Source organism: Petromyzon marinus, chromosome 66 (assembly GCF_048934315.1).
Source record: "Petromyzon marinus isolate PM22_M1 ecotype Great Lakes invasive population chromosome 66, UKy_Petmar_22M1.pri1.0, whole genome shotgun sequence".
Classification (NCBI taxonomy): Eukaryota; Metazoa; Chordata; class Hyperoartia; order Petromyzontiformes; family Petromyzontidae; genus Petromyzon; species Petromyzon marinus.
This window is the reverse complement of record NC_133732.1, coordinates 9,895,206-9,911,535: the sequence shown is the minus strand read 5'-3', so window position 1 is coordinate 9,911,535 and position 16,330 is coordinate 9,895,206. Positions and strand designations below refer to the sequence as shown.

The window sequence follows — 16,330 nt, the reverse complement described above, 5'->3', positions numbered from 1 at the left end:
ACAACATTTACAATCTGAGTACTGAGTACAATCACAATCAGTGCGTTACTAGTACAGCACTAGCCGCTTTTGTGTTGGAGAGTAAACGCACTACATTTACAATCTGAGTACTGAGTACAATCACAATCAGTGCGTTATTAGTACAGCACTAACCGCTTGTGTGTTGGAGAGTAAACCCACTACAACATTTACAATCTGAGTACTGAGTACAATCACAATCAGTGCGTTACTAGTACAGCACTAACCGCTTGTGTGTTGGAGAGTAAACCCACTACAACATTTACAATCTGAGTACTGAGTACAATCACAATCAGTGCGTTACTAGTACAGCACTAACCGCTTGTGTGTTGGAGAGTAAACGCACTACAACATTTACAATCTGAGTACTGAGTACAATCACAATCAGTGCATTACTAGTACAGTACTAACCGCTTGTGTGTTGGAGAGTAAACCCACTACAACATTTACAATCTGGGTACTGAGTACAATCACAATCAGTGCGTTACTAGTACAGCACTAACCGCTTGTGTGTTGGAGAGTAAACCCACTACAACATTTACAATCTGAGTGCTGAGTACATTTACAATCTGAGTACTGAGTACAATCACAATTAGTGCATTACTAGTATAGCACTAACCGCTTGTGTTAGAGAGTAAACCCACTACAACATTTACAATCTGAGTACTGAGTACAATCACAATCAGTGCGTTACTAGTACAGCACTAGCCGCTTGTGTTGGAGAGTAAACCCACTACAACATTTACAATCTAAGTACTGAGTACAATCACAACCAGTGCGTTACTAGTACAGTACTAACCGCTTGTGTGTTGGAGAGTAAACCCACTACAATATTTACAATCTGAGTACTGAGTACAATCACAATCAGTGCGTTACTAGTACAGCACTAGCCGCTTGTGTGTTGGAGAGTAAACCCACTACAACATTTACAATCTGAGTACTGAGTACAATCACAATCAGTGCGTTACTAGTACAGCACTAGCCGCTTGTGTGTTGGAGAGTAAACGCACCACATTTTCAATCTGAGTACTGAGTACAATCACAATCAGTGCGTTATTAGTACAGCACTAACCGCTTGTGTGTTGGAGAGTAAACCCACTACAACATTTACAATCTGAGTACTGAGTACAATCACAATCAGTGCGTTACTAGTACAGCACTAACCGCTTGTGTGTTGGAGAGTAAACCCACTACAACATTTACAATCTGAGTACTGAGTACAATCACAATCAGTGCGTTACTAGTACAGCACTAACCGCTTGTGTGTTGGAGAGTAAACCCACTACAACATTTACAATCTGAGTACTGAGTACAATCACAATCAGTGCGTTACTAGGACAGCACGAACCGCTTGTGTGTTGGAGAGTAAACCCACTACAACATTTACAATCTGAGTACTGAGTACAATCACAATCAGTGCGTTACTAGGACAGCAATAACCGCTTGTGTGTTGGAGAGTAAACCCACTACAACATTTACAATCTAAGTACTGAGTACACCACAATCAGTGCGTTACTAGTACAGCACTAACCGCTTGTGTGTTGAAGAGTGAACGCACTACAACATTTACAATCTGAGTACTGAGTACAATCACAATCAGTGCGTTACTAGTACAGCGCTAACCGCTTGTGTGTTGGAGGGTAAACCCACTACAACATTTACAATCTGAGTACTGAGTACAATCACAATCAATGCGTTACTAGTACATAACTCACCGATTGTGTGTTGGAGAGTAAACCCACTACAACATTTACTCTGAGTACTGAGTACAATCACAATCAGTGCATTACTAGTACAGCACTAACCGCTTGTGTGTTGGAGAGTAAACCCGCTACAACATTTACAATCTGAGTACTGAGTACAATCACAATCAGTGCGTTACTAGTACAGCACTAACCGCTTGTGTGTTGGAGAGTAAACCCACTACAACATTTACAATCTGAGTATTGAGTACAATCACAATCAGTGCGTTACTAGTACAGCACTAACCGCTTGTGTGTTGGAGAGTAAATCACTACAATATTTACAATCTGAGTACTGAGTACAATCACAATCAGTGCGTTACTAGTACAGCACTAACTGCTTGTGTGTTGGAGAGTAAACCCACTACAACATTTACAATCTGAGTGCTGAGTACAATGACAATCAGTGTGTTACTAGTACAGCACTAACCGCTTGTGTGTTGGAGAGTAAACCCACTACAACATTTACAATCTGAGTACTGAGTACAATCACAATCAGTGCGTTACTAGTACAGCGCTAACCGCTTGTGTGTTGGAGGGTAAACCCACTACAACATTTACAATCTGAGTACTGAGTACAATCACAATCAATGCGTTACTAGTACATAACTAACCGATTGTGTGTTGGAGAGTAAACCCACTACAACATTTACTCTGAGTACTGAGTACAATCACAATCAGTGTGTTACTAGTACAGCACTAACCGCTTGTGTGTTGGAGAGTAAACCCACTACAACATTTACAATCTGAGTGCTGAGTACAAACACAATCAGTGCGTTACTAGTACAGCACTAACCGCTTGTGTGTTGGAGAGTAAACCCACTACAACATTTACAATCTGAGTACTGAGTACAATCACAATCAGTGTGTTACTAGTACAGCACTAGCCGCTTGTATGTTGGAGAGTAAACCCACTACAACATTTACAATCTGAGTACTGAGTACAATCACAATCAGTGCATTACTAGTACAGCACTAACCGCTTGTGTGTTGGAGAGTAAACCCACTACAACATTTACAATCTGAGTACTGAGTACAATCACAATCAGTGCGTTACTAGTACAGCACTAACCGCTTGTGTGTTGGAGAGTAAACCCACTACAACATTTACAATCTGAGTATTGAGTACAATCACAATCAGTGCGTTACTAGTACAGCACTAACTGCTTGTGTGTTGGAGAGTAAACCCACTACAACATTTACAATCTGAGTGCTGAGTACAATGACAATCAGTGCGTTACTAGTACAGCACTAACCGCTTGTGTGTTGGAGAGTAAACCCACTACAACATTTACAATCTGAGTACTGAGTACAATCACAATCAGTGCGTTACTAGTACAGCACTAACCGCTTGTGTGTTGGAGAGTAAACCCACAACATTGACAATCTGAGTACTGAGTACAATCACAATCAGTGCGTTACTAGTACAGCACTAACCGCTTGTGTGTTGGAGAGTAAACCCACTACAACATTTACAATCTGAGTATTGAGTACAATCACAATCAGTGCGTTACTAGTACAGCACTAACCGCTTGTGTGTTGGAGAGTAAATCACTACAATATTTACAATCTGAGTACTGAGTACAATCACAATCAGTGCGTTACTAGTACAGCACTAACTGCTTGTGTGTTGGAGAGTAAACCCACTACAACATTTACAATCTGAGTGCTGAGTACAATGACAATCAGTGTGTTACTAGTACAGCACTAACCGCTTGTGTGTTGGAGAGTAAACCCACTACAACATTTACAATCTGAGTACTGAGTACAATCACAATCAGTGCGTTACTAGTACAGCGCTAACCGCTTGTGTGTTGGAGGGTAAACCCACTACAACATTTACAATCTGAGTACTGAGTACAATCACAATCAATGCGTTACTAGTACATAACTAACCGATTGTGTGTTGGAGAGTAAACCCACTACAACATTTACTCTGAGTACTGAGTACAATCACAATCAGTGTGTTACTAGTACAGCACTAACCGCTTGTGTGTTGGAGAGTAAACCCACTACAACATTTACAATCTGAGTGCTGAGTACAAACACAATCAGTGCGTTACTAGTACAGCACTAACCGCTTGTGTGTTGGAGAGTAAACCCACTACAACATTTACAATCTGAGTACTGAGTACAATCACAATCAGTGTGTTACTAGTACAGCACTAGCCGCTTGTATGTTGGAGAGTAAACCCACTACAACATTTACAATCTGAGTACTGAGTACAATCACAATCAGTGCATTACTAGTACAGCACTAACCGCTTGTGTGTTGGAGAGTAAACCCACTACAACATTTACAATCTGAGTACTGAGTACAATCACAATCAGTGCGTTACTAGTACAGCACTAACCGCTTGTGTGTTGGAGAGTAAACCCACTACAACATTTACAATCTGAGTATTGAGTACAATCACAATCAGTGCGTTACTAGTACAGCACTAACTGCTTGTGTGTTGGAGAGTAAACCCACTACAACATTTACAATCTGAGTGCTGAGTACAATGACAATCAGTGCGTTACTAGTACAGCACTAACCGCTTGTGTGTTGGAGAGTAAACCCACTACAACATTTACAATCTGAGTACTGAGTACAATCACAATCAGTGCGTTACTAGTACAGCACTAACCGCTTGTGTGTTGGAGAGTAAACCCACAACATTGACAATCTGAGTACTGATTACAATCTGAGTGCTGAGTACATTTACAATCTGAGTACTGAGTACAATCACAATCAGTGCGTTACTAGTACAGCACTAGCCGCTTGTGTGTTGGAGAGTAAACCCACTACAACATTTACAATCTAAGTACTGAGTACAATCACAACAAGTGAGTTACTAGTACAGTACTAACCGCTTGTGTGTTGGAGAGTAAACCCACTACAATATTTACAATCTGAGTACTGAGTACAATCACAATCAGTGCGTTACTAGTACAGCACTAGCCGCTTGTGTGTTGGAGAGTAAACCCGCTACAACATTTACAATCTGAGTACTGAGTACAATCACAATCAGTGCGTTACTAGTACAGCACTAACCGCTCGTGTGTTGGAGAGTAAACCCACTACAACATTTACAATCTGAGTACCGAGTACAATCACAATCAGTGAGTTACTAGTACAGCACTAACCGCTTGTGTGTTGGAGATAAACCCACTACAACATTTACAATCTGAGTACTGAGTACAATCACAATCAGTGCGTTACTAGTACAGCACTAACCGCTTGTGTGTTGGAGAGTAAACCCACTACAACATTTACAATCTGAGTACTGAGTACAATCACAATCAGTGCGTTACTAGTACAGCACTAGCCGCTTTTGTGTTGGAGAGTAAACGCACTACATTTACAATCTGAGTACTGAGTACAATCACAATCAGTGCGTTATTAGTACAGCACTAACCGCTTGTGTGTTGGAGAGTAAACCCACTACAACATTTACAATCTGAGTACTGAGTACAATCACAATCAGTGCGTTACTAGTACAGCACTAACCGCTTGTGTGTTGGAGAGTAAACCCACTACAACATTTACAATCTGAGTACTGAGTACAATCACAATCAGTGCGTTACTAGTACAGCACTAACCGCTTGTGTGTTGGAGAGTAAACGCACTACAACATTTACAATCTGAGTACTGAGTACAATCACAATCAGTGCATTACTAGTACAGTACTAACCGCTTGTGTGTTGGAGAGTAAACCCACTACAACATTTACAATCTGGGTACTGAGTACAATCACAATCAGTGCGTTACTAGTACAGCACTAACCGCTTGTGTGTTGGAGAGTAAACCCACTACAACATTTACAATCTGAGTGCTGAGTACATTTACAATCTGAGTACTGAGTACAATCACAATTAGTGCATTACTAGTATAGCACTAACCGCTTGTGTTAGAGAGTAAACCCACTACAACATTTACAATCTGAGTACTGAGTACAATCACAATCAGTGCGTTACTAGTACAGCACTAGCCGCTTGTGTTGGAGAGTAAACCCACTACAACATTTACAATCTAAGTACTGAGTACAATCACAACCAGTGCGTTACGAGTACAGTACTAACCGCTTGTGTGTTGGAGAGTAAACCCACTACAATATTTACAATCTGAGTACTGAGTACAATCACAATCAGTGCGTTACTAGTACAGCACTAGCCGCTTGTGTGTTGGAGAGTAAACCCACTACAACATTTACAATCTGAGTACTGAGTACAATCACAATCAGTGCGTTACTAGTACAGCACTAGCCGCTTGTGTGTTGGAGAGTAAACGCACCACATTTTCAATCTGAGTACTGAGTACAATCACAATCAGTGCGTTATTAGTACAGCACTAACCGCTTGTGTGTTGGAGAGTAAACCCACTACAACATTTACAATCTGAGTACTGAGTACAATCACAATCAGTGCGTTACTAGTACAGCACTAACCGCTTGTGTGTTGGAGAGTAAACCCACTACAACATTTACAATCTGAGTACTGAGTACAATCAGTGCGTTACTAGTACAGCACTAACCGCTTGTGTGTTGGAGAGTAAACCCACTACAACATTTACAATCTGAGTACTGAGTACAATCACAATCAGTGCGTTACTAGGACAGCACTAACCGCTTGTGTGTTGGAGAGTAAACCCACTACAACATTTACAATCTGAGTACTGAGTACAATCACAATCAGTGCGTTACTAGGACAGCACTAACCGCTTGTGTGTTGGAGAGTAAACCCACTACAACATTTACAATCTAAGTACTGAGTACACCACAATCAGTGCGTTACTAGTACAGCACTAACCGCTTGTGTGTTGAAGAGTGAACGCACTACAACATTTACAATCTGAGTACTGAGTACAATCACAATCAGTGCGTTACTACTACAGCACTAGCTGCTTGTGTGTTGGAGAGTAAACCCACTACAACATTTACAATCTGAGTACGACGTTTCGCCAGTAATTACCACCGGCACCGTCAGACGGACAGCCAGAATGGTCTCCACTCAATCCCCACCGTATCAAACACGGCAGCCATGGGCAGTGTTTTAAAAGCGGTGTTTTATTCAACTTCACCCAAACATCAACAACACTGCATTGACGACAAGACCGTGCAGGTGTGGGACTCCCCTAGGTCGACTCGGCCCCCAAACGAGTGCCAGGGGCACGGCCTGTAAACGTCGCCACTGGGGAGAGACAAAGGCGGCCGGGCGTTGGTGCGAGGGGCCACCCACCCCCTCGTGTGCCAGCAGTGCTGCTAGTAACAGTCACCCTACAGGTCTGTCAGGACTACACGGGGGACCTTTGTGCGAGTGTATGCACGTGTGTATGCACGTGTGTATGCACGTGTGTATGCACGTGTGTATGCACGTGTGTATGCACGTGTGTGTCACGTGTGACGCGCGTGATGCGCGAGTGTGTGTGTCACGTGTGGGTGTGTGTCACGTGTGGGTGTGTGTCACGTGCGAGTGTGTGTGTGTGTCACGTGCGAGTGTGTGTCACGTGCCAGTGTGTGTGTCACGCGCGAGTGTGTGTGAGACGTGCGAGTGTGTGTGTCACGCGCAAGTGTGTGTGTGAGACGTGCGAGTGTGTGTGTGTCACGCGCGAGTGTGTGTGTGTCACGTGCGGGTGTGTGTGTGACGTGCGAGTGTGTGTGTGACGCACGAATGTGTGTGTCACGTGCCAGTGTGTGCGTCACGTGCCAGTGTGTGAATCACGTGCCAGTGTGTGTGTGTGTGTGTCACCGCGCTATGAAACTGGTGGACCTGAGTTCGATTCCTGCTCTCACACGGCCATCGACACTGGGGGGGGGGTGGGGGGAACAGCTGAACTGGGTCCTGGGCATCCTCCCCTAGGTCGACTCGGCCTCAAATGATCGCCGCCACCATGACCAGCTGCACGTCAACTCTCCACGGTGCCCGTGAGCGGCTCGGTGGGCGAGCGAGTGGACAGGTGACAGCGCCACACCTATTACCATCATTAGGGGAAAAAACGGTGATCCAATTTCCGACCCCCAGGAACAGGTTCGCAGATTTGCTGAGCATTTCTGTGAGGTCCTGGGGGAGGGAAAATCCCACAGCCAGGAAAACATCGTGGCACAAAGTGAGGATGACCCTGCTGAGGCTGCGGTGCCTCAAATATTGGATGAAGTCACCCCCTGTGAGTGGCTGGCTGAGGTGCCATCTGCTGAGGAAGTATTGAAGGCGATCCGGAGTCTGAGACCAGGAAAGGCAGCGGGCAGAGATGATCTCCCAAGCGAAATGCTGAGGGAGGGTGGCGTTTGTGCACAGACTGCCCTATATGACATCATAACAACAGTCTGGACCACTGGACGGGTTCCGCAGGATTGGAAGGATGCCCTGGTGGTCCCCCTTTTTAAGAAGGGGGACCGCACAGACTGTAACAACTACAGGGGCATCTCACTCCTCAGTGTGCCGGGAAAGGTCCTGGCAAGGATTATTCAGCATCGCCTTGCCAGGCACGCTGAGGAGAGGCTTGCGGAGCCCCAATGCGGTTTCAGGAAAGGGCGGTCCTGTACAGATGCCATATTTTCTGTCCGTCTGCTACAGCAGAGGTGTAGGGAATTCCAACAAGACCTACATCTCTGCTTTATTGACCTGGTCAAGGCCTATGATACCATCAGTAGGCCTGGGCTCTGGGTCGTTCTTCGTGCTTTTGGAGTACCTGACCCTCTGCTCACGATCATTAAGGACCTTCATGATGGTGAGCGGGCCCGGGTAAAACTACGTGGCCGGGAGTCAGAGCCATTCCCTGTACACCTTGGGGTGCGACAGGGATGTCCTCTGGCTCCCACATTATTTAACATCTATTTTGACCACGTAGTTCGTGAAGCCTTCAATAGCTGTACCGGGGGAATCTCCATATGGTACAGATATAATGGGAGGCTAATCGATGCCCGGGTGCGGTCAAGGGATGGCTCCCTATTGCTCAACCACGTTATGTATGCTGATGACTTGGTAATAGCTGCTCAGTCAGAGGAGGAGTTGGAGACGCTGCTGCTGAGACTGGAGCGTGCCACTAAGAGGTGGGGCCTTACCATCAGCCCCACCAAAACTAAGCACCTGCCTGGGTATTTTGTACCATCGGACACTCCACCCCCACAACTCCCAATCGGTGATGGGGCAGTTGTGGAGAGAGTGGAGAGTTTCCCATACCTGGGCAGTGTGCTTATGACTGGCTCCAGTTTAACAGCAGAGGTCTCACTCCGAATCAGTCGAGCGGCAATATCTTTTCATCGGTTGCGTAACGCTGTGTGGAAGCTACCTGGTCTGTCGCTCCGCACTAAGCTTCAGGTCTTCTCGGCCACGGTCATTCCCTCCCTTCTCTACGCTTGCGAAACGTGGACCCCCCTAATGGAACATCTTCGCCGGTTAGAAACATTTAGGCTGACCTGCCTACGATCCATCCTGGGTTTAACCAGACTGGATTGTGTGAGGAGCTCACAAATCCTTGAAAGATCTGGGCAGGGTCCCATCGGTGAGCTCCTCCGGCAGGCAAGGCTGCGATGGCTGGGTCATGTAGCCCGCATGCCCAGCCACCGCATGCCGAAACAGCTTTTGTTTGGCCGGATTGAGGGGGCTAAGCGGGCGCGGCACGGGCTAGAGAAGAGATGGAGTGATGTGGTACAGGAGGACGTGGAGCTGAGTGGACTTGCCGATGACTGGTACCAGCGGTGTCAAGATCGGCCTCTGTGGAGGAGGCTCGTGAAGGATGCTACTGGGCAGTTGGAGGCAGTCGCCCTCCAACAACAACGGAGGGCGGAGGAGCGACGCTCACAACAGCGAGCGGAGCGCCGGGTGGCTAAAGCACAGCAGGTTGGCACAGTAGGGGGCACAGGTGGTGCATCAGCCAGTCATCTCAGTCAGTCGACCCGTGGCACCTGGGTCTGCCCCGTGACCTCCTGCCAGCGGGCGTTCGACACTTCACGTGGCCTCAGGGTGCACATAGCCTGGCACAAGCGTCGTGGTGACGTCACCGCCACTTAGTGGCGAATGGCGGTTGTTGTTGTTGTGTGTGTAAGTGTGTGTGTGAGTGAGTGTGTTAGTGAGTGTGTGAGTGTGTGTGTGAGTGAGTGTGTGAGTGAGTGACTGTGTGAGTGAGTGACTGTGTGAGTGAGTGACTGTGTGTGAGTGAGTGACTGTGTGTGAGTGAGTGACTGTGCGTGAGTGAGTGACTGTGTGTGAGTGAGTGACTGTGTGTGTGTGAGTGAGTGTGTGAGTGAGTGTGTGAGTGAGTGACTGTGTGTGTGTGAGTGAGTGAGGCCTCTCACCTTCTCCTGGTCCTGTGCCGTTACCGTGGTCTGCCCAGGGCTCATCCCTCCCAGCGGCAGCCCCCCGGCTCCCGACTGCCGGGGAGGGGGGAGAAGGCAGAGAGAGAAGGGCGAGGGGAGCGGCGGCCATGCTGCTATTGGTGGTGGCACCTCATCATCATCGTCGTCATCATCGTCGTCGTCGTCATCATCGTCATCATCGTCGTCGTCATGATTGTCATCATCGTCGTTGTCATGATCGTCATCATCATCATCGTCGTCATCATCATCGTCATCATCGTCGTCGACATCATCATCGTCGACATCATCGTCATCGTCGACATCATCGTCATCATCGTCATCGTCGTCATCATCGTCATCATCGTCATCATCGTCGTCATCCTCGTCGTCGTCGTCATCATCGTCGTCATCATCATCGTCGACATCATCGTCGTCATCGTCGTCGTCGTCATCATCGTCATCGTCATCATCGTCGTCATCATCATCGTCATCATCGTCGTCATCATCGACGTCATCATCGTCGTCATTGTCGTCATCATCGTCGTCGTCGTCATCGTCGTCGTCATCATCATCGTCGTTATCGTTGTCGTCATCATCATCATCGTCATCATCATCGTCGTCATCGTCATCATCATCATCATCATCGTCGTCATCATCGTCATCGTCGTCATCGTCGTCGTCATCATCATCGTCGTCGTCATCATCATCGTCGTCATCGTCATCATCATCATCGTCGTCATCATCGTCATCGTCGTCGTCGTCATCATCGTCATCGTCGTCGTCATCATCATCGTCGTCATCGTCGTCATCATCATCGTCATCATCATCGTCGTCGTCATCGTCGTCATCATCGTCGTCATCATCATCGTCGTCGTCATCATCGTCATCATCATCATCGTCATCATCGTCGTCATCATCATCGTCATCGTTGTCGTGACGAGGACTACGTCGCAACGTACAGACACAGGGAGTCAGAGCGCACGGTGCGGTGCACGTGGGGACCGCCACTCACCATGTGCATGCCTCCCATGCCGCCTCGCTGCGGCTCCATCATCCGCGGCTCTCCAGGGCGCATCTCCCTCCCTGCATCGCCACCGTCATCAGCACCATCATCATCATCACTACCACCATCATCATCACCATCATCATCATCACTACCACCATTATCACCATCATCAATAGCATCACCATCACCACCATCATCACCATAATCACCATCATCACCATCATCATCACCATCATCACCATCATCATCATCACTACCACCATCATCACCATCATCATCACTACCACCATCATCACCATCATCATCACTACCACCATCATCACCATCATCATTAGCATCACCATCAACACCATCATCATCACCATCAACACCATCATCATCATCATCACCATCATCACCATCATCATTAGCATCACCACCATCATCACCATCATCATCACTACCACTATCATCATCATTAGCATCACCATCAACACCATCATCATCCCCATCATCACCATAATCATCACCACCATCACCACCATCACCACCATCAACACCATAATCACCATCAACACCATCATTATCACCATCATCATCACTACCACCATCATCACCATCATCATTAGCATCACCACCATCATCACCATAATCACCATCATCACCATCAACACCATCATCATCACCATCATCCCCATCAACACCATCATCATCACCATCATCACCATCATCATCACTACCACCATCATCACCATCATCATTAGCATCACCATCATCACCATCATCACCATCAACACCATCAACACCATCATCATCACCATCATCATCACTACCAGCATCATCACCATAATCACCATCATCACCATCAACACCATCATCATCACCATCATCACCATCAACACCATCATCATCACCATCATCACCATCATCATCACTACCACCATCACCACCATCATCATTAGCATCACCATCATCACCATCAACACCATCAACACCATCATCATCACCATCATCATCACTACCACCATCATCATCATCATTAGCATCACCATCATCATCACCATCATCACCATCAACACCATCATCACCATCATCACCATCATCATCACCATCATGATCATCATCACCATCATCACCACCATCATCATCACCACCATCAACATCACCATCATCATCACCATTATCATCATCACCTTCACCATCATCACCACCTTCACCACCGTCACCGTCATCACCACCATCACCATCACCACCATCACCACCATCACCACCATCGATCATCACCATCATCACCACCATCACCACCATCACTACCACCATCATCACCATCACTACCATCATCATCACCACCATCAACACCATCAACACCATCGATCATCACCATCATCACCTCCATCATCATCACCACCATCATCACCATCATCACCTCCATCATCACCACCATCACTACCACCATCATCACCATCATCACCTCCATCACCTCCACCATCACCACCATCACCAGCGTCACGTCAACTCTGCACGGTGTGCGCGAGTGGCTCAGTGGGTGAGTATCTGGACTGGGCATCCCCAAGGTCGACTCAGCCTCAAATGAGTACCTGGTGTAGCGGTGTAGCGTAGTGAACATCGCAAGGACAGCCGAGCGTGGTGTTGGCCACCCAACCCCTCGTGTGCCGTGCCGGCATCTATAGGTGCTCGCTAACAGCACTTGCCCCTACAGTCTGTTCAGGCTATACGGGGGATCTTTGTGTGTGTGTGTACATGTGTGTTTGTACGTGTGTAAGGGGTGTGCACGTGTGTAAGGGGTGTGTACGTGTGTGTGTACGTGTGTGTGTAATAGCTGCTCATTCAGAGAAGGAGTTGGAGACGCTGCTGCTGAGACTGGAGCGTGCCACTAAGAGGTGGGGCCTTACCATCAGCCCCACCAAAACTAAGCACCTGCCTGGGTATTTTGTACCATCGGACACTCCACCCCCACAACTCCTAATCGGTGATGGGGCAGTTGTGGAGAGAGTGGTGAGTTTCCCATACCTGCCCAGTGTGCTTATGACCGGCTTCAGTTTAACAGCAGAGGTCTCACTCCGAATCAGTCGAGCGGCAATATCTTTTCATCGGTTGCGTAACGCTGTGTGGAAGCTACCAGGTCTGTCGCTCCGCACTAAGCTTCAGGTCTTCTCGACCACGGCCATTGCCTCCCTTCTCTACGCTTGCGAAACGTGGACCCCCCTAATGGAAAATCTACGCCGGTTAGAAACATTTAGGCTGGCCTGCCTACGATCCATCCTGGGTTTAACCAGGCTGGATTGTGTGAGGAGCTCACAAATCCTTGAAAGATCTGGGCACGGTCCCATCGGTGAGCTCCTCCGGCAGGCAAGGCTGCGTTGGCTGGGTCATGTAGCCCGCATGCCCAGCCACCGCATGCCGAAACAGATTTTGTTCAGCCGGATTGAGGGGGCTAAACGGGCGCGGCACGGGCTAGAGAAGAGATGGAGTGATGTGGTACAGGAAGACGTGGAGCTGAGTGGACTTGCCGATGACTGGTACCAGCGGTGTCAAGATCGGCCTCTGTGGAGGAGGCTCGTGAAGGACGCTACTGGGCAGTTGGAGGTAGTCGCCCTCCAACAACAACGGAGGGCGGAGGAGCGACGCTCACAACAACGAGCGGAGCGCCGGGTGGCTAAAGCACAGCAAGTTGGCACAGTAGGGGGCACAGGTGGTGCATCAGCCAGTCATCTCGGTCATCTCAGTCAGTCGACCCATGACATCTGGGTCTGCCCCGTGACCTCCTGCCAGCGGGTGTTCGACACTTCACGTGGCCTCAAGGTGCACATGGCCTGGCACAAGCGTCGTGGTGACGTCACCGCCACTTAGTGGCGAATGGCGGTTGTTGTTGTGTGTACGTGTCTGTGTGTGTGTGTGCGTGTACGTGTGCGTGTACGTGTGTGTGTACGTGTGTATGTACGTGTGTGTGTACGTGTGTATGTACGTGTGTGTGTACGTGTGTGTGCGTGTGTGTACGTGTCTTTGTGTGTGTGCGTGTGTAAGTGTGTGTCCGGCAAAACAACCCCCTACCTCCTCGCGGTGCCGGACGGGCAACTCTGTCGTGGACAGCGCTGTGGGGGGAGATCCAATTTTGATTGGCTCCTCCCCTCATGGCATATGTATCCACCACAGGGGCTAAACGGGGGCTCTGGACGGGTGCGAGGGGCTGGTAACCCCTCCACCTTCAATTAATTACCACGAAACTACGAATTAAACTTAAATATGTAACAACTAAGCTTGTGCCGGAGGCCCCGGGGGGCCAGGCGTCTATGACGTCTCCTGGCCAAACCCCAATTGGCGGAGCCAGGAGATTGAATACCTACCCTCGGGGCTACTCCAGAAACAACGAAAAGCCACTACGGTTGGCCACGTGGAATGTTCGAACGCTCACTGCAGAGGAGAGGCTGCCACTCCTCTGTCGGGAGCTGGACCGGTACCGCCTGGATCTATGCGGCATTCAGGAGGTCCGGTGGACCGGCTCTGGCTCCTGCCACCATGAGGGGTGGACAGTCCTCTACTCGGGGCAGCAGACTGCCAAACAACAGGGTGTGGGTCTTCTTTTGAACAAAAGAATGAAGGGGGCGTGGGAGCGTGGCGGTGAGGTGTGGGAAGCTGTAAGCCCCAGGCTACTTTGGGCTCGCCTTCCCATCAACCGGAGGCGAGGAATGGTGGTCGTGGTTACTTATGCCCCCACCGAAGATGAACATCCGTGGAGGGATGCAGGCAAAGCCGATGAGTCAGATGCCTTCTATGACCTCCTGTCACAGGTGCTGGCTAAAGTGGCCCCTCGGGATAGAGTCATCATGTTGGGTGACTTCAATGCCCGAGTTGGTCATGATACTGGCACCTGGCCTGGAGTGATTGGAGGGCATGGGCCAGATCAGCTCAATAACAACGGTAGGAGGCTGCTAGATTTTTGTGCAGCCCATGGGCTTGTAATTACCAACACGCTGTTCCGGCATCGGCGCATCCACACAACATCATGGATGCATGCCGGGTCCAAGCAAGAACATCTGCTGGACTACATAGTGACGGACCAGCGAATGCGAGCCCATGTCCTTGACACCAGGACCTACCGTGGAGCTGATCTGCCCTCTGACCATCGACTAGTCATCTGTAAGATGCGCCTGCCATTCTTCCACTCCGGTGGTGGGTGTACACCCAGGACCCCATTCCAACCTAAAGTGGCCTGGTCTCAGTTATCTGATGAAAGTTGCAAGCGAGAATTTCATCATCGCTTGCGGCTGGGATTGGCATCGTCCCCGACTCCTCCTGATGTCGAGGGTAAATGGGCGAGGTTTAGGACTGTGACTCATGCAGCTGCAATGGCTGCTTTGGGTACGCGGTCCAGACCTCCCCAGACACCCTGGATGACAGAGGAGTTGTTCACGATGGTTGAGAAAAAGCGACAGGCCCACTGTCATCGGCTACAGAGTCCCACGTCAGAGAATGAGGAGGCTTACCGCAGCCTTCGCTCGGAGGTTCGGAGAGCCGTGAGGCGCTGCAAGGATGGGTGGTGGTCGCGGGTTGCTGAGGAGATGGAGTCTGCCTCAGTGGCCCGTGATCACAAATCTCTATTTAACTCCATCAAAAAAGTAACCTGCAGCGCCACACCTATTACCATCATTAGGGGAAAAAACGGCGATCCAATTTCCGACCCCCAGGAACAGGTTCGCAGATTTGCTGAGCATTTCTGTGAGGTCCTGGGGGAGGGAAAATCCCTCAGCCAGGAAAACATCGTGGCACAAAGTGAGGATGACCCTGCTGAGGCTGCGGTGCCTCAAATATTGGATGAAGTCACCCCCTGTGAGTGGCTGGCTGAGGTGCCATCTGCTGAGGAAGTATTGAAGGCGATCCGGAGTCTGAGACCAGGAAAGGCAGCGGGCAGAGATGATCTTCCAAGCGAAATGCTGAGGGAGGGTGGCGTTTGTGCACAGACTGCCCTATATGACATCATAACAACAGTCTGGACCACTGGACGGGTTCCGCAGGATTGGAAGGATGCCCTGGTGGTCCCCCTTTTTAAGAAGGGGGACCGCACAGACTGTAACAACTACAGGGGCATCTCACTCCTCAGTGTGCCGGGAAAGGTCCTGGCAAGGATTATTCAGCATCGCCTTGCCAGGCACGCTGAGGAGAGGCTTGCGGAGCCCCAATGCGGTTTCAGGAAAGGGCGGTCCTGCACAGATGCCATATTTTCTGTCCGTCTGCTACAGCAGAGGTGTAGGGAATTCCAACAAGACCTACATCTCTGCTTTATTGACCTG

At 48.8% G+C, this 16,330-nt stretch overlaps 1 protein-coding gene across 1 annotated transcript in view; it reads right to left on the bottom strand.

Annotated features, from left to right (window-relative positions):
* The window catches only part of CSTF2 (cleavage stimulation factor subunit 2), a 64,134-nt gene that overhangs the window by 18,183 nt on the left and 29,621 nt on the right, over window positions 1–16,330 (bottom strand). Inside the window, exons 13-14 of the mRNA XM_076054552.1 lie at window positions 11,049–11,119; window positions 10,037–10,111 (exon numbers count right to left, since the gene is read on the bottom strand). Coding sequence (XP_075910667.1) covers window positions 10,037–10,111; window positions 11,049–11,119 — 146 coding nt within the window. The remainder of the gene's footprint in view (window positions 1–10,036; window positions 10,112–11,048; window positions 11,120–16,330) is intronic.